The sequence below is a fragment of the Vespula pensylvanica genome, chromosome 24, assembly GCF_014466175.1.
Source record: "Vespula pensylvanica isolate Volc-1 chromosome 24, ASM1446617v1, whole genome shotgun sequence".
NCBI lineage: Eukaryota > Metazoa > Arthropoda > Insecta > Hymenoptera > Vespidae > Vespula > Vespula pensylvanica.
In genome coordinates, this window is record NC_057708.1 from 2,515,448 (window position 1) to 2,539,428 (window position 23,981).

Genomic DNA, 23,981 nt, shown 5'->3' on the forward strand with positions numbered 1-23,981 from the left:
TAAAATATTATTAATGTTATCAATATAGGATGTAAAGAAACTACAGATTATTTACGTATTAATCATTTTTATTATAAGATAAAAGAATTTACTGCAGTCACATAAAAAAGTGATTCCTGCAAATGTCATTCTCATTTGATCTATGGTCATCAACATTGTACTTTATCTGGGTAGTTGCAGTTTAATATAGCTGGGTCAAAAACGAGCCCATCAGGACACTGGAATTTAGAGACTAAATAGTGACCATCAACAAGTCTACAGTGATAGAATTTACTGCAATCTTTAGGATCACGGATGAATCCTTCGCGGGTGCAAATATCCTTACTTGGCGGGCTGGTTGGCTTAGTTGTTTTGGTTGATGTAACCGTTTCACTTGGGATAGTTGTTTCGGTTGTTGTAGGTTTTAAAGGTGGACCATTTCGCAAAACGTTGTTCAAAACTTTCAAAAGAGGATATTTTTCTCCGCATGCACCGTGGAAGTCGTCAGTTTCAATGCTCCACAACATAGCACCACCAAGCCCTTTAGCTTTAATATATTCAGCTTTTTCCTTTATAGATCTAGGAAATAATACATTTATTAATTATTAAAGTTTAAGATAATACTATAGCACAATTCATGAATATATAAAGTACGAATATACTTACTGAACGTTATCATAGCCTACCCATTGATTACCGTTATATGCGTAAGGTACGCGCTGTTCATTGTCATAAACAACGGTCCATTTACCACTATGAAGTTGTGTGCAAATTTCATTATATCCCAACATTCCAGGTTCGCGAGTGTATGGTCCTGCAGTTCCTGCTCCAGTAGTTGGTGATCCAATAGCATGTTGTTGAACATTTCTAAGAGTAAAAGATCTACCATAGAAAGGTACTCCAAGAATCAATTTTTCAGGAGGAGCTCCTTGTGCTAACCAGTACTTTACAGATGCATCCTAAAATTAACGAATTACCGTTAATATTGAAACTATTACAAGGAAGATTAATAAACAATTGATCTCGCTTATAGAAATCTGAATATTATTATATGAAAATAAGTAATTTACTTACAACAGTGAGTTTTGCATTATTGCCAGTCGCACCTTTCTTGGCATAAAGAGGTGAATTGACTCCAGTAGTGGATTCCCAAGAACCATGAAGATCGTAAGCCATAAGATTGATAAAGTCCAAGTGTTTGGACATTTCAGGAATGATATAAGATTGAGAAGCGGGAGTTTCAGCGGCACAAACAGCCGCACTGAGAATGTATCCGCGTTGGTTAAATTTCTCTCGAAGTTCTTTCAGAAGAGCAATATAATTTTCTTTATCTGCAGGTTTGCCTCCACGTTGATTTGGGTATTCCCAATCAATATCAAAACCATCAAAGCCATACTTATCTAAGAATTTGACTACCGAATCAACGAATTTAGCACGAATGGTAGGATTGGCAACAACGTGAGAGTACTTGGTAGAACCCTCGTTCCATCCTCCGATAGCGATCATAGTTTTTACGTTAGAGTTGTTCTTACGGAGATCGTTGAATCTACCGAAACCATTTTTTCCGTAGTTATCTGGAAGATCTTGCCAAGAGTCCAGAATCTTGATGCTACCACTATTATTGATTCCAATGAATGTATAAATTAAATGAGTGCAAAGAGTTGAATCGATATTGGCAATGTCAAATTTGCCTGCTCCAGGTCGATAGACCGCCCAGCTACCATAGTAACAGACAATCTTATCTGTGACAAAATTAAAATTTCAATGAATAAAAATATAAGAAATATATTTGAAAAATAATAAAAAATACGTAAAAGATATTTCTCATATAGCGTACATTTTTGGTTCTATATAAATTAATTGTATATTGTCAAAAAATGTACGCGTAGATATATATAAAACCAAAAATGTATGCTGTATGAAAAATATCTTTTATGTACTTTTTATTATTTTTTAAATATATACATACATACATATATATATATATATATATATATATATATATATAGAGAGAGAGAGAGAGAGAGAGAGAGAGAGAGAGAGAGAGAGAGGGAGAGGGAGAGACGCACACACCACATACCGTATATATATATATACACACTTACCTTCTGCTGTTACAGTTGCGGCAAAAGCCACGAAGGCTGCCAAAAATACGATCCAAGCGTTCATCTGTTCGCATAGACAAAATTCTTATAATAATGAAATGAAAAGAGCGATATCCGAGCTTATAGTTAATCAATCTCTTTCTGATACCGTAATATCATCAGAGGTTTTAGAAATTGTATCACTTTAGACTGAGTCATGAAAAGATCTTTATATTAGTTATCAGAAATCTCTCTACACACTTATCTGAAGGTCATTAAAATATAAAATACTTTGTTAAAATCATGTCCTATTGATATAGATATAGGATAAAGAGAAAGGAAAAGACAATTCTTAAGCGAAAAATATATTAACGTAAAACAATTATTCGTTTTGAAATATCTTCTCTTACCTTGCCAAAGAGCCACGTAAGATCTTAACGAATAAATAATAAATTTTATTGAATTTTCGTATTTATAGCTGTTAAAAAAGAAACGATATAAACACACCTTTACATACACATCACATAGATGTAGATGATAAATTAATTAATTTTATTAGTATACATCTTTTACGTAGATATCGTATCTCTGTATCATACGTATCGAGCTTATTAACGCCATTCATCATATATATCATAATAGAACAGAAGGCTTTCTATGTATCTACTTTTCGATAATTTAGAAAACACTTGATTTTACTAATGATATAAGTTTTCGAAACATCTGTGAAGTATTTAAGACGAATGTGTGGTAAAAGAATTAATTTGCTTAAAATACATAAAATTTCTTTGATATTCGTAAATTAAAATACGATAATCATCATATATGTACACATTTTTTCTTTCATAATCTTTCACTATAAAAAATTGTTTTATTGTTGATTTTGTATCTATTGTTTACTCGATCACGGAAAGATTAGAAATAAATGATCAGGAATTCTCGAATGTTCTGTTATTAATTAAACAAAAATTAAAAATAAATTTATTTTAACATAACAAAAAAAACAACATACCTGTGATTGAGATGTTTATCTTATAGATAACACAATAAAGACTATTGTTTTCTATATAACTATAATTCTCCGTTACCTTTGATCGTTAGAATGGTATATGAGCGAATGGACATAGCACTTATATATGCAAATTTTAATAAAAACTATATAATTTTAATCTAAGAAATGGATTAGTGAATTATCATCATAATCTTTTTTATTTTTATACATGATATCAGGCAACACCCAACAATTATCATTCGCGATGTATACATTTTAGGCGGCGTATTGTTAATTGGACATACCTGGACTTATATTGACTATTTGCTAAAGACAATTTTTTTCTTTGATAATTATGATAAATCGTAGAAACTCGCAATTTCTTCCTGTAATCTATATTTACATACATTATTCAATGCATATACTCTTACGAATTAATAATAGCAATATTATTTTTATCAATAGCCACATTATTTTTTCGAACTTATACGTAAAAATAGTCGAAAGATAATAAACTCTAATTAGTGCTTGTTGATTTCTGAGAAAGTGAGATAAACTTTGATTAAAATATGAAAAGGAAATGTATAATATAAAACATAAAGAGAAGTAAATAAAATACATACAATAGTTTTAAATAAATGAATAAATTAATATTGATTAAAATTTTTATCTTACTTTATTATTTCTTAATAAAAATTCTATTTACATAATTAGATATATTATATATTTCCTATTATGAAAATGTCATTAAATTATATATAACAATATATAATATGGACACTTCATTGCAATTATTGGAATTTTTTCTTTAAATTGCTATTTACAATAGCAAGTTTTCTTAATTTTCGCCAGTATTGTTTTGTATTTGGATCCATGTCCTCTAATTTCGTAGGTGTAAGAGGGAGAGTCCAAAGCCAATCAGGATATTCAGAGTCAGGTTTCAATTTAATATCCTCTCCTTCTTTAAGATAATTAGATCCGCAGACATACATCACTAACTTATTAGTATCCTTTTCAACTGGGAATTGTATCTTTGATGAAACCATAGCTTTCTTTCCAGTCACCTTTCCAAGTGTTGCCTTTGAACCTATCGACAGAAATAACAGTTATATCATTCCTATGTTTATCTTAATATTTATATTTTTGGAATTTCTTCTCAATGACAAATTATACAATGTGAAAGAATAATATTAATAAAAAATAACAACTTAATCAGTTAATTGTTCTAACAATATTAGTACTATTTATACTTATTATTATCTAACCTATATTAAGAAAATGTAAGATTATTTTAGTAGTTTACATGTCTCTATTTATAAAAAAGATTTTACCTGGTATAGCATAATTATTCGTTTGTATTTTATAACATGTAGAAATGATATGTTTTGGAGATATTCGACACAATAAATTCATATTTATTTTGCTTCGTATACTACGCGATTTGTTTACGTCATTGGTAGTAGACACATGATCTCACATATAGCGTATACGTATATATATATATGTATGTATGTATGTATGTATATGTTAATATAATATATACATAAGGATATAAAAAATTAATAACAAAATAACTGATAAATATTTTTTATAAAATGTTTAAAAAAAAATGCTTTGTTGTACAATTTAAACATTACGACGATGAAAATATTTAATGAGTGAAATATTTAATTAATAATTGATAATATCTTTTTCCTCTTAAAAGTCATTCTACCGAGTTATACAATGAGCAATAAAAAATAAGAATTTAAAAAGAAAGTACGTACGATCGAAATTGAAAACAATATTATCACGAGTAATTAAATATTATATGATAATATAAATATTTAGAAAGAAAAACAATATTATGTCTTGATTCTAATAGAAATATTATTTATTTTATACAAATGCTTTTTTTATATAATTACGAGAAAATAATTCAAATTCAAATCATATTGCAGGTAACAATCGAATAGTGCTCTACGGCGCAATACCAAACACGAAACTATCTTGACTTCAAACATAAAACACGGTGGCGTAGCATTACAAATATGTCGATATTTATTAAATGATAGGAAAAACTTGTGAATTCACTTTATAACTATCAAAATAATTTTTTTATGTTTCGGTTATGTGATGCCAGTAAGCAATAAGATAGAAGCGCGGGTATATACATTTTGAAAACATTATCAACCTTTAAAAAAAATACCTTTTTGAGTATAGCAATAAATATCTTTTATTCTGTATAGGTAAAAACTGTAAATTTTAATATAAGAGGAAGATCAGCCATCCAAACAGAATTTCAGGATGATAACAAATTTTTAACAATAGCACCAGCATTACCAGTTTTACCTGGAACGTTTACACCGCTTAAATTATCAAAACGTTCCTATCAATCTTTTAGGTATTAAGGTTTGTTATAAAATAATTATCATATAAAACAACATAGTATTTATATTTTTATGATTGTTCAGTTCTATAGGATCATCTTTTAATTTGGAATCCTCTGAAGTTGAAAGTTGTAATGCAGTTACGTTACAATGGACAGGAGAAGGAAAAGCAGTCACCGCAATACGAGCATCTACAGAAAGAGAAAAAAATCCTGATAGAATATCTCTCGATAGAAGAGGTTTGACTGTGTTCCCTAATATAGTAGGAGAATCGAAGTTACGATTAATTTCTTTACAACACAATCTTCTTACAAAGATTGAAGGATGTAATTTTGCACAGTTAACAAAACTAGTATTTCTTGATTTATATGATAATCAAATAGAAAAGATTTGTAGTTTAGAATGTTTAGAAAACTTAAGACTCCTTTTAATGGGTAAAAATAGAATTAAAAAGATTGAAGGATTGATGCAACTTTGCAAACTTGAAATTTTAGACCTACATGGTAATCAGATAGTGCAAATAGCAGGTTTGAATGGCCTTTCGTCTTTGAAAGTCCTAAATTTAGCTGGAAATATTATTAAAACAGTAGGATGCAATGATTTCCATGGTCTGACATCCTTGAAAGAATTAAATCTGAGACGTAATAAAATAAAAAAGCTTTTAGGATTTGAAGATATACCACAATTGCAGAAATTATATTTAAGTAACAATGACATATACAAGTAAATATCACACAATTATTCTTATCATTATATTTAGAGTATTTTTGTCAACAATTTATTTTAATAATCAATTTTTTTAGGATAGAAGACATGGGAAGTGTAGTAAAAGCATTCCAAATTAAAGAGATTTCAATTGACGGAAATCCAATAACTTTAAACAGTGATTATATATCCTTTCTTGTATCTTACTTACCAAGTCTTCAAGTATTATCATCAATGCAGATTACTGAACAAATTCGTAGAACTGCTATTGCTTGGAGAACTGCAAAGGAGCAAGCTAATTCAGCTTTTTTGGATCTTAGTACACAAGTATGTATGAATGTGCAACGAGAAGAGGTAATTTCTAATGCAAAAACGAAATGGGAGTTTTTGAGATCAAAAAGCAAGTCTTCTACTACCAATGACAATAAGATGAATAATTGCAAAGTTAATAATAGCAATAATACACATATACTTAATTCAAACAAGCTTAATATTACTAAACCGAAAAGCTTAAATAAAGGAAGGTTGAAAGGATTTGGAAGTTTAACATCTATAAACGAAAACGTAGAAGCAACAAAAATACAAATAAAGAAAAGAAGTAACTCTACTGATAATCTACTTAAACTAGAAGATGCTGCTAAAGCATATCCATTAGAATTTAAACTTCCACCTATTCTAAGTTCCATAATCGACAATTTAATGAATAATAAGTTTAATGAAAATTTGTTGAAACTTGGAAATAATTTAGGAACATTGAATGATGTGACAAGCGGTGCCAATAGTGAATCTGAAAGTTCAGAAAGTCATGAAAGCTTAAAAAGTGGTTTACGCTGTCATTTAATACATTCAAGTAGACGCACATCCCCTGTTGATTCTGAAAAACGTTCTAGACAGAATAAATCTACAAAAGATGTAGATTTATCTTCTACATCAAAAACATTTACAAATATGAAAAATCATGTTACTGAATCATCAGTTTTCAAGAATCACAAAACTACCATACAATTTACCGATTATAATGTGACATCTAATATTAAAGAAGATTTATCCGCAAAATCATTTCATGGAGATAAAATATCCAAACAAAATATTCCAAATGATTGTGAATCAATTCAATCTAAATCAAATATTAATCATGTTGAATATTATTCAGTAAGAGATTCGGAAAAAGATAGACACAGAGTAAGAAGTGCACAAGTAAAAAAAATAGTTCATTACAAAAGTAACAGAGCAGCTACTGCTAGAGTAAAATATAGAGCTACAGCATCTTCAAGTCCAATGCCACAGCAAATTTTACCAAGAGAAAGAGAACAAGGTAACTAAATAATAATATTGATGTGTATTTGTTAATATAAATTATTTTTTAGTATATAATTTAAATCATATAATTTAATTCTAGGTAGCGATTATTTAATTGAGATCATTGGTCGTTGTCTAAATGTTTTTGGACAAGGCGCATTACGTTTTATTGATCGTTCATGGGATACTTTAAAAGCAGAAGATGTTAATGTAGTTAAATTCAATTATGTTCAATTTAATAGCATAACTTTGATTTTAAGTAAATTGAAGAATCGATTTCCAAATGTAGAACATTTTTTATTCAAAGAAACTAATATCAGTCATCTAGGACAGATTAACGCTTTAGCCGAAGTACAAGGTCTTGGAAGTATTCGTATAGAGGCAGAAGGGAATCCAATAATATCAAAAAATTGGAGATCTTATACTATATTTCGCTTAGCACATTGGGGACTTCACACTATCAATGGCAAAGAGGTATTTTAGCATTCAAATAAATTACATTTTGTATTACTAAAATAATAACATATTTAAAAAACAATGTAGATTACTAAAGAAGAAATAGAACATGCAGATCAAGAATATGCTGGATTGATAGATATTGTAATACGATCACTGCCAGATTCTTTACTGCAACCATTATTACAAAGACTACATTTAGAAAAGGTTCAAAGACAAAATGGGGAGCAAGTTACTGCCAAACAATTTCTATTTAACAGCGATCCAGCTCTTAGAAGTGTCGTTGGAAAAGAAGCCCTTCAATGGAGGAAGGGGAGTGTGACACAAGTATGTGTATTCCATTATATTTGTGAAGTTTACTCTTCATGATACAAAAAATTTGTATAAAATATAGCCATTTTACACCTTCTAGGAGGATCTCATTTGGAGACACAAAGGAAAAGTGCATTTATTAAATTTAATTGATCTTACTGTTGATGCCATTGAAAAATTACAAATACTTGAAAATGAATGGCCAAACATCTTAAATAAAATTATTTACCAGGCTTTGTCTGATTTTTCAGAAATGGACACATACATGAAACAATGCAGTAAAATGCTTGAAATTGATAAGTAATATATTAATTACACATAATTATATCCCATTTGAGCACGATCAGTTAAATATATATTGCTATGAAAAATGTAGTAAATGTGTAATAATTGATAATAGTTTCTTATTACATATATTTGATTCAATAAAAATTTCTATAAAATGGGATGTGATCAAATGCTAAGCACTGTATAATTAATAATTGTGAAAGGACAAGTTTGCTATATATATTACAATTGTTAATGTTCCTGTATTAAAGGAGTTTATTGTGATGTTATAACACAAAAAAACGAATTTTACATATATAATCTTAATACAAATCTTATGTATATATAATATAGACTCGTATGTAACACTTAACAACGAATATATAAATATTTTATAGATCTTTAAGGTCTTCAATTTTCAAGTCTATATCATAGACAATTGTCTTGTCATGACAATGATCATGTTACAAAATATAATTACAAGTTATACCTTTCTATTTTAGTATTTCATTAATGTCATTAAAATCCTTAAAAAATGTACATGTATAACAACATACAGATTATATATATATATATATATATATATATATATATATACATACACACATATATATATGTATATATCTATTTATATGTATGCTTATCGTCTATCATTCGACATAGTTATCAGAAAATAAATAACGAATAGATTACGATAACGATAAAGATATCAGTAACATTTTTATTTTTTACGTCTATCGTGATTTTAGATTACGTTCTCATTGTGACATTACTTTCTGCCGATAATGGACTCGACGCTAAAAGATATCGCTGCCTTTTTATCTACGCAACTTTTACTTTGGAAATCTTTTACCGTAGAAATGAAGCCATCAAAATTGTCCTGTAGTCTTTGTGGTTCTGTAAGACGACTGAACCATGGAATTGTAGGGTATACCGTTCGAAATGATTGAAATCTTACGGTGGATTCAAGATCCTGTTTTTGACCTTGAGAAACGGCCGGCAAAGAAGGAAGTAAACGATTGTCCGAAGAAACTAAAATATATATATTCCTCTATAATTATTAAGCTTTCGATGAAATGTAATATTAAATTTAAAATTGATTATATTTTATTATATAGGTTCAATAACGAGAGTACAATATTTAAAATAACTTACAAACTTCTGGTATGGTGTTATGATTATTACCGAGACCGCAGAATCCTTGCATGACGCTGATGCTGGTACGAGTGAAGTGCATTTGATGCTGTTGAAAATTTCTCGATGTCCTTTTATTGTTCAACTTTGCAACGTCATTAGCAACGTTAAATCTAGAAATACCAGAAACATCCGCCGAAACTTGGCCGTGTGGAGCAACGAAATTAGTATCAACGAAACAATTATCACGAGCTTGTTGTTGCCTACGTAGAGCTACTTGTGCTGCCATTACCCTTTGTCTTTCAACAACGAGTAAGCAACAAGGACAACGACAGTCCTTCCAAGCACATGATCTCTTATGACCCTTCAATCCAGAAATCACACCATGATTTCGACACCTCGCACATTTTGGACTTCTCAAACGTTGCTCTAATCCAGAATTTAATTGATTCGGAGCACTGTTCTCTATCTTCATTATAACGAACTCTTCTTTTTCTTTTCCTTTCCGCTAATTGATAATTCTTTATAAAATATGTTTGCGATAAATTTCTGATTTCCGAATGATTAGATTTAGAAATATTGTAAAAAACTGCAAACACTATCTTTATACATATTTTAACATGAAAGATTAATCGATAAACGAAAGACTTAGCAATCTTTTTATATTTTATATTTTCTTTGATAATTCACTTTTCTCATCGATATTTTCACATTCTTTTTAATATATCTTCTTCGACATTCCTTATTGTAACGTACATCTTTATAATAGGATCCGTTAAACTTGCTACGCACTTGCGATATGCGATAAGTTGTATACTTCGAAGGATCTTTCTGATCATTTAGAGAAGGAGGTGCTCCTTCATCTCCTCCTACTAATTCAAAATGTATTTTTAGAGATTTGAGATCTTCGGATTGGTCCGAAACTCGATGAAACTCCGCCAGTTTCGTAGTCTATAGACCAATGAGCCAAAGAGCTCTCTCTTGTTTTCTTCTTCTTATTATTTTCTTCTACTCCTTCCTCTTGTTACCGATATGTTGTAGCAGCACTCTAACTTAAAGAGAGGAAGAAGAGAGAACTTGATAGCTTTCCCGATAGTATAAACATATCTATCTCTCTGTCGAAGAGAGAAACGAAAAACATACATACATCTATCTATTTAAGCTCAGTCACGATTTTGTAACACAAGTTTCGCTTAAACCTTTTGGTCTATATGATTAATCGTAATTTATTTGACAAAAATGGGACATGTATCACATCATACATACTCTTGGCATGTAGACATTGAACTATAATTACAATATTCCTAACTCTTTAAATTATATTATTAATTTATAAAATTATCGCTATATAGAAACTCTTGAAGGGTAGTAATGTTAGTTAAATGATACTCAAAGTGAGAAAGAAGGAAAGAAAGAAAAAAACAAAGAAAAGAAAAAAAAGAAAAAAGGGGGAAAAAAAGAAAAAAAAAAAAGAAAAGTAAGATGATGAGTAGAGAAAATCGTAGAGGAAGTTCACGGTGTGCCACTCATGCGTTATGAAAACATACTCGAAACTAATATTAACTGTGTGTTGGCAACATACGAGAGAGGATCGTATTAACGAGCTCTTAGAACGAGATCACAGAACGAATGCCATGTGTTTGCAGCTGGTGGGATATACCGTAGTTATAGTAAAGCAAGATAGTCCCTTTTCTATTTTCGCGGTATACGATAGACGTTTAATGTGTATACACCGAAAAAGAAAAATGTTGCATTATATACTTAGTTTTAAAGCTATAAACAATTACATACATCTTTCTTTTTTCTTTCTCCTTAAACACAACGATCGTGTATTATTTTACTTGCAACAGCAATGAAATCTTCTTTAAAAAATTGATTTATATCCAACTTTTTTTTTTAGAAAGTAAAAACGATGTTTCTCGTAAGCGAACAAGAGATTATTATTTAAGAGGGTTTAAATTTATATATATGTTTGTATGTGTGTGTGTATATATATGTATGTATATATATATATATATATATATATATATATATATATATATATATATCTGAAAGAGTACGCATGAAATGCGTCGAGGAATTTCGTCTAATGAGCGTGAAACGAAGGGGTGTCGTTCAAACGCTTTTTCCTACTTCTCCCTCCTCGGAACCAGAGAAGTCTTTGGCCGAGAGTGCTGTCAGTACGGCAAATATGTTGACAGGTCATTTAACATCTTTTCTACATATCACCGCAACGAGACAAAACGAGAATACATGACTAAAACACAATATCATCGACTACCACGTTTACATATTTGAACATTTATTTTAATTCCCTGTTTATCTGCGTGTCTATGAAAAAAAAACGTTCGAAAAGGAAAAAAGTAATTTAGGATTTCTTCTCTCCTTTTTTTTTCAATATCGATACTATAATAAAGATATAAAAAAAAATATTATCTATATATTATTCTATAAATATATATCAACGATAACAATATATAAATTTTATACATTTCATTGGTTGCTCATAAAGCCAAGAATGCAAGAAAACTCTGAGTTTGATTCGAAACATTTTTATAATTTTGACATTTGCACGACGACAGACGTCGCATTTGTTCGTGAATAAAGATTCGTCGTTTTCGTACGAAGAGCCGATTAATTACCGAAAGAAAAATTCTTGTTTCTCTCGCGAGCCTTTCGAATGGCAGAAAGGCAAACGATGCAAGTTATACGAATCACGATCATGTTGCAAGATCAAGATCTTTAGTGAAAAATAACCAAGCCTGTCGCTGTGGGTAGAACATCGATGAGAAAAGTTTGATCCGTGAAGCAGTTTTAAATGTATCCGATGATTGTATTCGGTTCTTTATTTTCTTTTTTAAATATAATAATTGTTATCTGATTGATTTAATCAATTCATATTTTATTTCTAGGGAGAATCATCTTTCATGACTTACTTAAAGAAAAAATCATCAACATTTTTAACAACTCAATAATTCTGAAATCCTAAAAAAGAAAAAAAAAAAAGAAAATTGAAGATAACTTTGCAATGCCACATTGCACAACAAATTTTGCCTGGTATCTTGGAAAATTTCTCATTGGATTTACAGGAATGCTGATTTTATATATGAGTTTTTTAAAAGACAAGTAAATACATACATATCACGAGTTTGCGACGATATTAAATTTATACGATATTAAGAATCATATACTTGTTTATCAGAGAATATCCGTATAAACCAGGGATGAGAGAACCTTTAGCAGGAAAAAAGAGTCAAAAGTGAGTCACGCTAGTCATACGCGCGAGCGTTCTGTAATTCCATTATTTTTATTTAATTTATGAGTTATTTAGAAGTTATGAGTTATATGAAAATTAAATATGAAAGTAAAAATCCGTGTCGTATGACTAGCTAGTAGTATGTGTGTGTTTATTATGATTACGATTTAAACGAAATTAATAATACTCAGTAATAATACATGCTCCATAGGCGATCAGATAAATGTCAATGCAACGAAGCGTAAGTAATTTTACAATACGTTTTATGAATATAAACCTAATACACACATACACGTGTATATGTGTATTACAAATACTATTTATTAATTGTTATTTATTTATTTATTTAGAATGCAAACACAAAAGTATGGCTGCACATGTAAGAGGTCTATGTTAGTAATTCACGTTTTCATCATGCTTTTACGCTAAAATAGTATTTCATTATAATTTCTCCTTTCTCTTTTTTTCGTCCTTCCATTAGGGTACGAAAATAGGGGAAAATGTTGTTGGAAAGAAAAATGTTATCCGAAGACGATCGCATCGAAATATCTCATTAAGAACAACAATGGTATTTTCGTGCGTAAATGTGCAAATGTTTATTACCTAAAATAAATTTCCTTACATCTATCGGTTTTACTTTTACGTTTTAATAATGAAACGAATGTTCTAGCTGTTAATATGAGGACACGTCGATCTTTCTATTCTAAAAAACAAACGAAGGTAACAATTAAAAAATATTATTATTTATTATTATTTAATATTCTAATCACATATCGATATAATTAATATCGTGGTATTAATATTTATATCATAAGTTTATATACGATAAGAATATTATATCATATTTGACTATTAGTTTCTAGATTTGACTGTACGTAACGAAAAAGTATATTCCTGTAAGTGTCGTTGGTACAAGTCCATTAATGGTACTTGTATTAAACATAAATCAAATAAAATCAAAAGACAAAAGTGTATACGAGTTTCGAAGGATACCGTGGCTGATCTTTGGAAAATACAAAGAGTATGCGACATGATAAAGTCACAGAATAACGTTGGACGATTCCAAGATGAGTCTGTGAATATCGAAAAATTGGTACAAGAGGAAACTACTTCGAGTTCATACATCGATGCTAAAAATTGTTTCGTTCAAGACGCTTATACTCAATCTGTATGTAAAAAGAAAGAAAAAGAAATAGATGAATTTAGAAAGAGCGACGAAGAGGATGAATCGTTTAATCACAAAAATAAAATCAATGTTAAAAATCAAACAATTTCTAACGAAAACTCAACGGATCTATCATTCAACTTTTACGAAGCCGCTGAAAAAATACAAGATAAATATGAAAAAATTTCCTTAAATTACGATTTCGAATGGAGAAAAAGTGTTAACGTTGAAACTTCAACTTCTTTGGAAAAAGAAAATAAATCAAGTACAATAGTAACATGTTCCGTTTCAAAAAATGATACTGATCTACCATACATCCCTGAGCTTGAATTAAAAGAGGTATGTGATTGTAATCCAACGTGTAATTGCGAGTATCAATTTTCGACAGAACGTTTTGGGGACAATGATATTGAAGAAAAAAATAAACTTGAAATTTGGAAAAAGTATAATCGAGAAACGATTCCAAACAGATCTAAACAAAATCGAATGTTAGAAACTAGGTAATCAAAAATAGTATACATACACAGACATACGATAGTACACGTACAATTGTTGCATTTGTAATCTTATTAATTCTTTGAAGAAAATAAAAATAATCGATGTTATCAATTCTTGCTTTTTTAGAAATCAAGGTCATTGGAATTCGGATATCACTAATTCTTCTTATTGTGTCGAAAATAATCGACATGTTTATAACGAGCTAAGATCGAGTACAAGTACAGAATCTCTGATTTACCCACAAGCAAAAATGAAGATAACACGTACTAGTAGCCATGATCGAGGCTATTCATTGTTCTTAAAACGTTTAGAAAGAATCAAAAAAGATCCTCGGAGAAGAAAAGACAATTCTGTCTTTCCATTAATCCGTAGAATTAATATTAAGGAAGATTATAGCGATCGTGATTATAGTGATCAATCCTTGTGTCGTTGTCAACGTTTTCATCGAGATATAAAACCAAAAATGATTATTGAAGATAAATTCGAAGACACCGAAACGAGTCGATCCAAAGCGTCATCCTCTTCAACGAGTCTTTCATCTAACGATTACAATAAATCTGCTCGATCATTTCTTTACGATAACAATTGTAAATGTCGATGTTTATCCACCGTTACATCTAGTACATCTACTTGCACCTGTACATCTACCGATCTACAATCTGAAGTAGAATACAAAGGCATTGAAAAAGAATCATCGAAAATCCATTATCCATTAAATCCATTATCGTCAACCATAACATATAATGATGATAATAATAATAATTATTATAATAATAATAATAAAAATTCAATTCGCCATTTCAATGTGATGAGATCATATTGCCAAAATACATTGTCCCTCATGAATAGAAGATTGCAAAATCGTGACAAATGGATAAATGATCATATATTGTAATTAATAAATAATTTCAAGCATATTTTACTCGACGATATTATGAATTGGAAAAGAACAAAATAAAGAAATATGAGAAAAATATCACGTTGTAATGAATGAAAACGGAAAAAAGAAAAGGAAAGAAAAAGAAAATAAGTTATATGCTAAATGCTTCTTCAAGTACGTAGTATTACTTTTATATAATAAAAATAAATCAAAGTCAAATGTAAATTATTTCTTTTCTGCATTGATGTAAATGACTCTATAAAAATTAATTAATTATCCCGATTAAATACAAAACGAATCGTCGATCGAATTGAGTATGTATTGATCACCGAAAGTTAATAATACAGAGGAGAATGAATTGAACTAGCGACTCGTGTGTTAGTTGCTAGATCCTATGAATAAATTGGACATGCTTTAAAGAGATACGAATGGTCTGGTGTGTGCCCGGAAAATGTGAAACTCAATTAATATGCGTCCCGTGTCTCTAGGTGAAGTGTCTATAAGTAGATCACTTGCGGACACAACGTCAGTCATAACCATACATTATTTTCTGCTGTAGTGCGGAGATAGCCTTCTTTCTGCTAACGAGATGCTCTGACAATTTCGTTAGAAATATATTTAATACACACACATATTTATAAACACGTTCTATCTTCGTATATAGATTTCAGATTGACTTTTCAAGATGCTTATAAACTATAGATATAATTTAATATCATTCATTTGTTTAATACTTATTCTAATTTTAATTCTAATATTATAGAATCTTCTCTTTTCTTTTTCTTATATATAAATATTAAATATATTTAAAATAATATAATATAAATCTTATGCGTATGAAATAAAAACATTGAAATTTACATTTTATAGAATTATACAATAACAACACATTGTAACGTCAAATCGTGATTGTGTACATTCGTTAAAATTTTTTCATTGAAATTTCTTTCGTTTTAATCCGTTTAAGAATCTTTCTGAAAGGCATCCTTTGTAAGAGAAACGTTGCAGCTGCGGCCCTTTCGCCTCATATTTTGCACGCATTCTAATAAAATAAAAGGAGAGAGCGAGAACGAACTCAACTCAAGAAGCATTTCGAAATGGGAAGATGTTAAATGAGCAAACTGTCTAACTGTCAGTCCACCTAGTATTCGGTTTCTCGGCGCTTAGTGAAAATACGAGCTAAAATGATTCCGTAGTCTCCTCTAACTTTGGTGTTTCAAATACACATACGTGCTATTTCCGTTTTCAGATACATATTTGATAAAAATTCATTTCTTTTTGTTTTTTATCAGTTCACTGTGGCTTTTCATTTGTCTGTATAAATTTTTTAGCCAATAATATATTCATCGATCGAATAAAATTTTTGATCTCGAAAACAATCTTTTATCCATTTACTATTGATTACTTTCATAGATCTGTTTATAGTTTCATCAACTTCCGAAGATATCGTAGACATCAATGAATTATCTTCAATGAAGATATAATTAACATATTCATCTATATCTTCTTTTATTGTACCTCCCATAAAGCGAAATTTAAATTTCGTAGGATCCGAACATTTCTTAAAATATCCAATAATTTGTTTGAAGATAGAAAATGGAGATATTCCATTTTCAAATAATTCTTTATCCATTTCTTGCTCTTCGGTAAATGCAACTTCTCCGTCTTTTATCTAAAATTAATATTATATAATAAAATGGAAATTATAAATAATTTGACAATAAATTCATCAATATTTTAAAGAATCAATCGTACCGTATATTCCATCTGTTTTAAAGATCGTTGTAAACTTTCTTCATTGGCATCTGTTGTATAACTATCATAATAATCATCATATTTTTCAATAAGCGATCGTTTGGTTGAATCACGAACGCACAGAAGATCCCATGGGAAAAAACTTTCTAATGCACCCCAGTTTTCTTCTTTGATAATACGTTTATACCAATCTATCGTAACTATATCATATTTCTTACTTTGTATTATGTTTCTTGCTTTTGCCTAAAATAAAAGAAACATTGGAATCAGTAAATTGCTTTGGAAAACATCTTAGAAATTTACATTTTTTGAGAGATATTATACTATAATATAATTAATACTTTTTTATCATTTCCAACAATCACACAATAAGTTTCTTTACTCGGATTCTGTACGACTTTTGCATTATGTAATAAGAGCGTATCTTCTATTTCTTCTTTGGATATTTCGTTATTACCATTAATAACACAAATTTCTTTTCCATATAATAAACGCGTGATCGGTACAAGATTTGTATTTGATTGTTTTGTATTATAAAACCCTTCTTCAAACTTTGACGAAGTCAACTTTGATATTCTCTTTTTTATTTTAATAGTTGGTGTTTCAACATCATTCAATGTCGCCTGTCTTTTAGTCAATTTATGAATTATTTCTTCATTCTAAAAACAATATAAAAAAAAAAAAAAAAGAGAGAAAAATAGAAATACAAGATGAGTTAAATAATAATCGCAACTCAAAAAGTTTCTTCGTGTATTTTCTATACCTTTATCAATGATAAAAATTCTGTGACAGTACAAGCACTATCCCAAGGCTTATCTTCTCTAATCTGTATAACACGCGGAAAACGTAAAGTATAACCAATCGGATAATCATTAGTTTTTACTATTTCCGTTGCTCGAAGCGTTAAAATCAATGAGTGCTCAGGTCGAATCCATAAATCTGGAGGCTGTCCCTGAAAATACAAGTCATATATGTCTATTTGAAAAACAATATGAAGTTATTATAAAGTATATACACTTGAAATACCTTAGGTCCAATTACACAATTAGGACAATCTTTAATCCAATACCTCTCCAATTTTGAATCAAGTTCCTTCAGTTTTTCCATTGCAATACCATTACTCACGGACACAACTGAGAAAAATTGTGTAAGTTCTTTTTCTTCGTTTTCAGGCATTTTGGCAACACCCATCATAAAGCTTTTTATCAAACCACTGAACTTTCCTTCGCCATAATAGCCTCCAAGAACAATCAAGTCTATATCTTGTACTAGATTCCCTGAATACTAATAAAAAAATAATGTTATACTAAGACTTGTCAAAGAACTATTCAAAGCATTGCTATACATTGAAAGAAATTGAATGAAATAATTTTGAATTAAATATAAAGAATAAATCCTTGTTATATATATACCTCAGCTTTTAATTTGTAACAACCAGTTCCTTCGCGAACATTTGGTTTATAAATAAAATCAGATTTTTTTAAAACTATTCCTTCTTCGTTATTATTAAGACTTTTATTAAAAATATCCAATAAATCTTTACTATATAAAAAAATATAAAATAATTTTTAAAAATGCTTATCAAGCATTATGATAATGTTATACATATTCTTTCATAATTACCTGTTAGAAATGATTGTACTTTGACATTTAATTAATGAACCTTCTTCATCTTGAAATGCATCATTTAATATAGTTAATCTCTCTCTATAGGGTAAATTCACGAGCAATTTGTCATTATATAGAATAATGTCATATGCCACAAAACAGGGTTGATAGGAACTATTAGCAGTAAGCTTTTTAACATCATAGTTCATACCTTTTGACCCAAACACTTTTTTTTGTTTATGCCAACCCATTAATTCACCATCCAGAATTATAGACTTACATTGTCGATTTAAACGACGCGAAAATGTACTAGTAAGAAAACCATCTAAAAGATATTACTTTTATTAGAATTTTGTATACAGATGGTCATATAATGAAAATCTTATTTCCTGTATTTACCTGAATTACTTTTTCCATATCCCCAATTATTTGTGATATCAAATCTCTGTCTTGTACAATATTGGAATATACCATCCTTCATATGTATTTGAGAACGTTCACCATCAAATTTCATTTGTACAAAATACTCATCATTATTATAAAAAAGTTTTGAAGCATTCTCAATAGCACATCTTTCCAAAAGCATAGGTTTAAAAAAAGAGAAAACTTGAATATTATGATTAACTTTCTTTTTACCTTGACCAAGATTATCACAAATTTCTCGTAAGTCAGAAGTTGTATCAAAACATTCATATGCTTCTGGATGATAAACTACAAAACATCAAAAATTTTAGTAGTATGAATTTTGGATATTTAGCAACAAATATATAATATATTTAAAAAAAATCTCTCTTATATTGCTACAAACCTTGCAACAATCTTTTTGTTCCAACACCTAACTTTAGATCCTTTAAAATAATACGAGTTAACCATTTTAATTCTAATGCAGTTATTTGTCTAAATAGTGCTTTAAATAATTCATCTTTACTACTATTCATTTTACTTGCTTGTGATATATCATCTAAGAATATATTTATTCTATCTATTGTAAATGATTCCTTTCGATGTGACAATTGTTTCCGCACAATTGAGTAAACTATTTCAGAAATGTCACTTCCTTCAGATTTACTTAAATCAGGTATTCTGAAAAATAAATATATTAATATTTGTGCAAAATAGCAACATATAAAAGAAAAAATATTAATACCTATAATTTATCAGTTTCTGAGCATCTTTACTTGATTTTCCAAGGCAAAGTACACGAATATAAATATTTGCTAGTAATTTCTGCTTCAAATTATATGACGAACGTTCACGATCGCATTGTGGTAAAAGCAGTCTTAACACAGGAAATATTGAAATATCCTAATAAAAAGAAAACAGAGAAAAGTTATTAATACTATTTGAATTAATTTTTAATTCTTAATAATATTTGAATTAATTTTTAACTTACTGCATCTGGATTGTCTTCTTTTAATTTAACACCTTCTCTCTGACATTGCATAATAAATTCTTGTAGAATTTCAAGCTTTCCAGAGGCACGGGCTTTAATAACTTTTTCTAAGACATCGCATAATTTTTTAAATGTAATTCTTGAAGATAATGATACACTCATCTTTGAATAAACCTTTAACATAAAATACCATAGAACTAAAAACTAATTAATTAAAGCACTTCATGGAACAGATACTTAAAGATTATAAAAAAAATAAAACTATTAATACATTATTTTTATTTAAGAGCTATTAATTCTTTTTGTACAAAATGAAATATATACATTTATAATACAATGTATCTATTAATTTTTTATACTATTTATGCATGGAACTTGTTTATACTACTTTTAAATAGTAATATAATCTTCAAGATACATTCTGGCAAGATTAAGATTCTCAGATTGCAAGTATATAAGATGAAGATTAAAAGCTGCTTCTTTCTTCAAATCTAAAAGTTCTTCATTTTGTTTAACTAGATTTCCTGGATCTGAATGAAGAACTAGTTTATAATAGTGTATAGCTGTTGGCAACATTCCAATTTGATGAAATGCACGTGCTGTATTATAATATGTTTCGTGTTGACCTTCCACTCCTCGTAATTGTGCATATTTCTTAAAGAATGCAATTGCTACAATTCAATCATAAATGATATATTTGATCATATGATTATATTTCATATATAACTGTTGATAAATATACACATGCATTAATTACCTTGAATTACTAATTGATTCTTTTTTGATGAATGCTTTTGACATGACATTTGTAGCAAAGTAACAGAAATTAATAAAGCCAATAATGCATTTGGTGTAACTCTAAAGAGGGATATGTAATCATTGAGAGCATAAGTATATGTTCCAGAGACAAGGCAATTATTTGCATGCATTATATGCAAATGAGAAAATGCATCTTCTCGTCCAAGTAAACGCATTATGAATCTATTGTGTCTTGAATCTTCAGCTTTTTGAATAACTATATTCAGTAAATTCCATGAATTTGAACGTTGACAAACTTTTACAATTTCCCGCACAATATTGTAACCATAAAAAGAATCATTATTGTGAATACAGGACACTAAACATAAGAACATGATATGAGAATTCCTCTTCTCAAATCTTTTAGATGTCAATGCACTAAAACATATTCTTTGTAGTAATCCATATCTTTTCAATTCACAAGCTAATTTGCACATTTGAAGATATAAGAGAAATTCATTCTTTTCACTTGGTTCATCACTATTAACAAATGTTGGCACATTTTCTTCTTCAAGTTTTTCACCACAAGATAATCGATGCAATTGTAAACTTTCAAGACGTTGGCGTACTCCAGTTGCTCTTGTTAATGCACCAAGTTCAGCTTTTGATCTAATATTAATACAATGTCTTGAAAGTAACAACATTCCAGACTGAAAATACTCATCATACTTTTGAGTTTTAAAGAGAAGAAGTGTCCTCATATAAATTACATTAGGATCTAGTGCATCTGATTCTGGATCTTGTTTAAGAACTTCTGCTGCCTTAATATATTGACCTTTAAACTTATAAAGTTTTGCTAATGCTAGTCTAGCACCTAAATGCTGGGGAGATAATTGTTTAACAACTTCATAAGATTTTATAGCTTTTTTTAGATCCTTACAGCCAACCCAACACTCTGCGTGTCTTAACCAAACAGCTGCTAAACTAAAGTTGTTGCTATTAACTAGTGGATCTAATAAGTTCAGAGCTCGTTGGAATTCCTTCTTTCCCATAAAAGCCTCTGCTACATCTAAAAATAAATCTCCAGATATCTCTGGATCTTCTTTCAACAATTTAGGTAAAAGTTTATCTGCCATAGTAATTTCATTTAATTCAATAAGAGTTATTAGAAATTTTGCTTTTAAATCTACAACTACATCATCTGGTATATCACAGGTTTCTATTATAGATACATTAGGAGATTCTGAAACTTTTTTATCAGAAACATCTATCTCCTTAAATTGAACCCAGATACTAGTATACTTAGTTAGAGTATCTAAACATCTATTAAAATGTTTTAAAGTAATTAACAATTCTGTCATAATATTGACTTCTTCTAATGTTATCAATTCAGGACACTTAACAAAAATATATTCCATAGCATCTAATGCTTGTTCATTATTATTTTCTTGCATGTGTCGTTTTGCTAATATTTTGGCATATTTTAATATTTCTTCACCATTTTCTGAATCCAGATGATGTAATAATTTTGTATATGCTTTCAAATAAGCTCTTTTATCTCCATTTTGCTCTTGAAGTTGTATTAATGATTCGTACAAATGTACTTCTTTTGGACTAGCTTGAATAGCTTTCGAATAACATGTTATTGCTTGTTTTATATTGCCACTTTCTAATGATAAATTAGCTAATCGAGCCCATTGATCGGCATCCTTTGGACTAAGATGTGCTGCTATTAAAGCAAATTGTAATGATTTCTCAGGCTGATCATTTTCATATATCATTGCTAAGGTTTGAAATGGCTCTGGAGCACTTGGTACCTGCCTATAGAATTATTAATCAATCATGATTTGATTATTATTTCAAAGCTCCTTAATTCGATTAAAAAAATTTAACTTGCCTAATTATTTCCATACACATTTGTGCCGCTAACGTTGTTTCTCCTCTTGCAAAACGTAAATTTGCTTCACCCATAAGGCCTTGCAAAACGGGAGGAAGAGTTCTCCGTTTTCTTTTTGGTCCTGCTTGCGAAAATGTCGATAATTTTTGTTCTTTTTTATTTATAATTTGTTGTGAAACTGCTTGTTCACTTTCTGAATCTTTTCTAAAAATGATATTATCTATCAGTGATATTCATTACATAAAAGTTTCATATTCTTCATGTTACATACTTGGAGATATCCGTATCCGAGATTTCCAGTTCTGGATTCTCATCCATTTTAGAGGAATATTCGCTAAATGTTAATTCACCATTTAAAAATTGTTTAGTTAATCTATCTTCTTCTTCGGCAGTTAGTAGTACATTTTGATCATCTATTTCCATTACAATATCATTAACAGGACTACTTTGCCGGGAATATGTATAAGATGGAATTATCGTTTCAGATACATCTTGTACTTCTAAAGCTTTAGCTTCTATAAATTCAGTCATATCCATATCCATGGAATTAATAGCACTTTCATCTAATTCTTCTATGATTATTGGCATAACATTGGTATCATGATCGAGAATCATTATATCCTCTTTGTGTTCTTGTGATTTAACTTCAGAATTTATTTCAACATCCATATTTGTTTTATTATTATCCGCTGTCAATTGCTCCATTTTGCACTATTAATACAATACAGTAACGACGTTACTCTTTAAATAATATTTGATGTAATAAATATTCGTTTATGTTTGATGCATTCATTTCGTTTAAAACAACATATCTTCTCAACAGTTATAAACAATAATTTTACACTCTTTAGATTTATACATATTATTAAACATCCACGATTATTGTAACCGTAAATTATATAAAATAAAATTAAAAATTTATGATTGATTAAGTAAATTTGTAAATAAATATTACACCCTTATATATATTCGTGTGTGCGTGTACGTATGTGTATATATATATGTTAAAAAAAGAAATAATTCATATTTGCATAAAATACTTACAAATTAATCTTATATCTGGCTTTCTTACTATTAGAACATTTGTTTTTTATTTACAGAATTGTAAAATTAAATGATTATCAAAATGAACAGTTAATAATTGAAATTGAAACATACAGGAATTAAAAACTACCTTATAAATTCGTAGTAAATA

General features: G+C 29.1%; 7 protein-coding genes across 14 annotated transcripts; 2 read left to right on the forward strand and 5 right to left on the reverse strand.

The window, feature by feature from the left end:
- Positions 1 to 47: 47 nt before the first annotated feature.
- On the reverse strand, positions 48 to 3,189 carry LOC122637077 (acidic mammalian chitinase-like). Of its 3 annotated transcripts, XM_043828952.1 has the most exons (6): positions 3,076 to 3,189; positions 2,085 to 2,148; positions 1,054 to 1,721; positions 646 to 938; positions 326 to 558; positions 48 to 218 (listed from the first exon to the last, which is right to left on the reverse strand). In XM_043828952.1, exons 2-6 carry the CDS (start codon positions 2,146 to 2,148, stop codon positions 211 to 213), a joined length of 1,266 nt encoding a protein of 421 aa, XP_043684887.1. In that variant the 5' UTR covers positions 3,076 to 3,189; the 3' UTR covers positions 48 to 210. The 3 variants fall into 3 exon arrangements, with proteins under 3 accessions (XP_043684887.1, XP_043684885.1, XP_043684886.1); XM_043828950.1 differs by having other exon boundaries at positions 48 to 558; XM_043828951.1 differs by lacking the exon at positions 3,076 to 3,189 and adding an exon at positions 2,474 to 2,865 and having other exon boundaries at positions 48 to 558.
- A 566-nt stretch (positions 3,190 to 3,755) lies between these two features.
- On the reverse strand, positions 3,756 to 4,546 carry LOC122637079 (39S ribosomal protein L54, mitochondrial). The gene is made up of 2 exons (XM_043828954.1): positions 4,386 to 4,546; positions 3,756 to 4,141 (listed from the first exon to the last, which is right to left on the reverse strand). Exons 1-2 carry the CDS (start codon positions 4,465 to 4,467, stop codon positions 3,846 to 3,848), a joined length of 378 nt encoding a protein of 125 aa, XP_043684889.1. The 5' UTR covers positions 4,468 to 4,546; the 3' UTR covers positions 3,756 to 3,845.
- A 183-nt stretch (positions 4,547 to 4,729) lies between these two features.
- Positions 4,730 to 8,951, forward strand: LOC122637076 (leucine-rich repeat-containing protein 49). The gene is made up of 8 exons (XM_043828949.1): positions 4,730 to 4,812; positions 4,995 to 5,199; positions 5,283 to 5,437; positions 5,508 to 6,146; positions 6,227 to 7,443; positions 7,528 to 7,901; positions 7,971 to 8,210; positions 8,296 to 8,951. Exons 2-8 carry the CDS (start codon positions 5,170 to 5,172, stop codon positions 8,497 to 8,499), a joined length of 2,859 nt encoding a protein of 952 aa, XP_043684884.1. The 5' UTR covers positions 4,730 to 4,812; positions 4,995 to 5,169; the 3' UTR covers positions 8,500 to 8,951.
- Positions 8,952 to 9,231: 280 nt separating this feature from the next.
- On the reverse strand, positions 9,232 to 11,497 carry LOC122637061 (doublesex- and mab-3-related transcription factor A2-like). Its single transcript, XM_043828925.1, has 3 exons — positions 11,388 to 11,497; positions 9,618 to 10,648; positions 9,232 to 9,494 (listed from the first exon to the last, which is right to left on the reverse strand). The coding sequence occupies exons 2-3, from the start codon at positions 10,069 to 10,071 to the stop codon at positions 9,232 to 9,234; spliced, it is 717 nt and encodes a 238-aa protein (XP_043684860.1). The 5' UTR covers positions 10,072 to 10,648; positions 11,388 to 11,497.
- A 549-nt stretch (positions 11,498 to 12,046) lies between these two features.
- LOC122637058 (anaphase-promoting complex subunit 5-like) lies at positions 12,047 to 15,563 on the forward strand. Of its 4 annotated transcripts, XM_043828920.1 has the most exons (9): positions 12,047 to 12,416; positions 12,509 to 12,722; positions 12,799 to 12,855; positions 13,044 to 13,093; positions 13,203 to 13,244; positions 13,334 to 13,420; positions 13,523 to 13,572; positions 13,709 to 14,517; positions 14,642 to 15,563. In XM_043828920.1, the coding sequence occupies exons 2-9, from the start codon at positions 12,625 to 12,627 to the stop codon at positions 15,408 to 15,410; spliced, it is 1,962 nt and encodes a 653-aa protein (XP_043684855.1). In that variant the 5' UTR covers positions 12,047 to 12,416; positions 12,509 to 12,624; the 3' UTR covers positions 15,411 to 15,563. The 4 variants fall into 4 exon arrangements, with proteins under 4 accessions (XP_043684855.1, XP_043684856.1, XP_043684857.1 ...); XM_043828922.1 differs by lacking the exon at positions 12,047 to 12,416 and having other exon boundaries at positions 12,683 to 12,722; positions 13,064 to 13,093; XM_043828921.1 differs by lacking the exon at positions 12,047 to 12,416 and having other exon boundaries at positions 12,621 to 12,855; positions 13,064 to 13,093.
- A 422-nt stretch (positions 15,564 to 15,985) lies between these two features.
- LOC122637057 (DNA ligase 4) lies at positions 15,986 to 20,678 on the reverse strand. Of its 2 annotated transcripts, none has more exons than XM_043828918.1 (12): positions 20,540 to 20,678; positions 20,152 to 20,325; positions 19,906 to 20,063; positions 19,567 to 19,841; positions 19,158 to 19,469; positions 18,774 to 19,083; positions 18,563 to 18,692; positions 18,177 to 18,434; positions 17,914 to 18,102; positions 17,492 to 17,809; positions 17,151 to 17,393; positions 15,986 to 17,067 (listed from the first exon to the last, which is right to left on the reverse strand). In XM_043828918.1, the coding sequence occupies exons 2-12, from the start codon at positions 20,311 to 20,313 to the stop codon at positions 16,723 to 16,725; spliced, it is 2,700 nt and encodes an 899-aa protein (XP_043684853.1). In that variant the 5' UTR covers positions 20,314 to 20,325; positions 20,540 to 20,678; the 3' UTR covers positions 15,986 to 16,722. The 2 variants fall into 2 exon arrangements, with proteins under 2 accessions (XP_043684853.1, XP_043684854.1); XM_043828919.1 differs by lacking the exon at positions 20,540 to 20,678 and adding an exon at positions 20,476 to 20,536.
- LOC122637056 (general transcription factor 3C polypeptide 3) lies at positions 20,419 to 23,979 on the reverse strand. Of its 2 annotated transcripts, XM_043828916.1 has the most exons (5): positions 23,831 to 23,979; positions 23,058 to 23,497; positions 22,787 to 22,990; positions 20,909 to 22,710; positions 20,419 to 20,822 (listed from the first exon to the last, which is right to left on the reverse strand). In XM_043828916.1, the coding sequence occupies exons 2-5, from the start codon at positions 23,489 to 23,491 to the stop codon at positions 20,542 to 20,544; spliced, it is 2,721 nt and encodes a 906-aa protein (XP_043684851.1). In that variant the 5' UTR covers positions 23,492 to 23,497; positions 23,831 to 23,979; the 3' UTR covers positions 20,419 to 20,541. The 2 variants fall into 2 exon arrangements, with proteins under 2 accessions (XP_043684851.1, XP_043684852.1); XM_043828917.1 differs by lacking the exon at positions 23,831 to 23,979 and having other exon boundaries at positions 23,058 to 23,735.
- Positions 23,980 to 23,981: the final 2 nt, after the last annotated feature.

Excerpts from the sequence above, each read along its gene's own strand:
- LOC122637077 (XM_043828950.1), bottom strand. The coding sequence starts at position 2,148 with ATGAACGCTTGGATCGTATTTTTGGCAGCCTTCGTGGCTTTTGCCGCA. Across the intron at positions 1,722-2,084 it reads CGCAACTGTAACAGCAGAAG|ATAAGATTGTCTGTTACTAT; the intron begins GTAAGTGTGTAT and ends ATTTTGTCACAG. Across the intron at positions 939-1,053 it reads ATAATGCAAAACTCACTGTT|GATGCATCTGTAAAGTACTG; the intron begins GTAAGTAAATTA and ends CGTTAATTTTAG.
- LOC122637079 (XM_043828954.1), bottom strand. The coding sequence starts at position 4,467 with ATGAATTTATTGTGTCGAATATCTCCAAAACATATCATTTCTACATGT. Across the intron at positions 4,142-4,385 it reads GAATAATTATGCTATACCAG|GTTCAAAGGCAACACTTGGA; the intron begins GTAAAATCTTTT and ends TTCTGTCGATAG.
- LOC122637076 (XM_043828949.1), top strand. The coding sequence starts at position 5,170 with ATGCCAGTAAGCAATAAGATAGAAGCGCGG. Across the intron at positions 7,444-7,527 it reads ACCAAGAGAAAGAGAACAAG|GTAGCGATTATTTAATTGAG; the intron begins GTAACTAAATAA and ends ATTTAATTCTAG. Across the intron at positions 7,902-7,970 it reads ACACTATCAATGGCAAAGAG|ATTACTAAAGAAGAAATAGA; the intron begins GTATTTTAGCAT and ends AAAACAATGTAG.
- LOC122637061 (XM_043828925.1), bottom strand. The coding sequence starts at position 10,071 with ATGAAGATAGAGAACAGTGCTCCGAATCAATTAAATTCTGGATTAGAG. Across the intron at positions 9,495-9,617 it reads TAACACCATACCAGAAGTTT|TTTCTTCGGACAATCGTTTA; the intron begins GTAAGTTATTTT and ends TATATATTTTAG.
- LOC122637058 (XM_043828920.1), top strand. The coding sequence starts at position 12,625 with ATGCCACATTGCACAACAAATTTTGCCTGGTATCTTGGAAAATTTCTC. Across the intron at positions 12,723-12,798 it reads ATGAGTTTTTTAAAAGACAA|AGAATATCCGTATAAACCAG; the intron begins GTAAATACATAC and ends CTTGTTTATCAG. Across the intron at positions 13,094-13,202 it reads AAATGTCAATGCAACGAAGC|AATGCAAACACAAAAGTATG; the intron begins GTAAGTAATTTT and ends TTATTTATTTAG.
- LOC122637057 (XM_043828918.1), bottom strand. The coding sequence starts at position 20,313 with ATGAGTGTATCATTATCTTCAAGAATTACATTTAAAAAATTATGCGAT. Across the intron at positions 18,435-18,562 it reads GTTACAAATTAAAAGCTGAG|TATTCAGGGAATCTAGTACA; the intron begins GTATATATATAA and ends TTTTTTTATTAG. Across the intron at positions 17,394-17,491 it reads TTGTTGGAAATGATAAAAAA|GCAAAAGCAAGAAACATAAT; the intron begins GTATTAATTATA and ends CTTTTATTTTAG.
- LOC122637056 (XM_043828916.1), bottom strand. The coding sequence starts at position 23,491 with ATGGAGCAATTGACAGCGGATAATAATAAAACAAATATGGATGTTGAA. Across the intron at positions 22,991-23,057 it reads TCGGATACGGATATCTCCAA|AAAAGATTCAGAAAGTGAAC; the intron begins GTATGTAACATG and ends TATCATTTTTAG. Across the intron at positions 22,711-22,786 it reads ATGTGTATGGAAATAATTAG|GCAGGTACCAAGTGCTCCAG; the intron begins GCAAGTTAAATT and ends ATAATTCTATAG.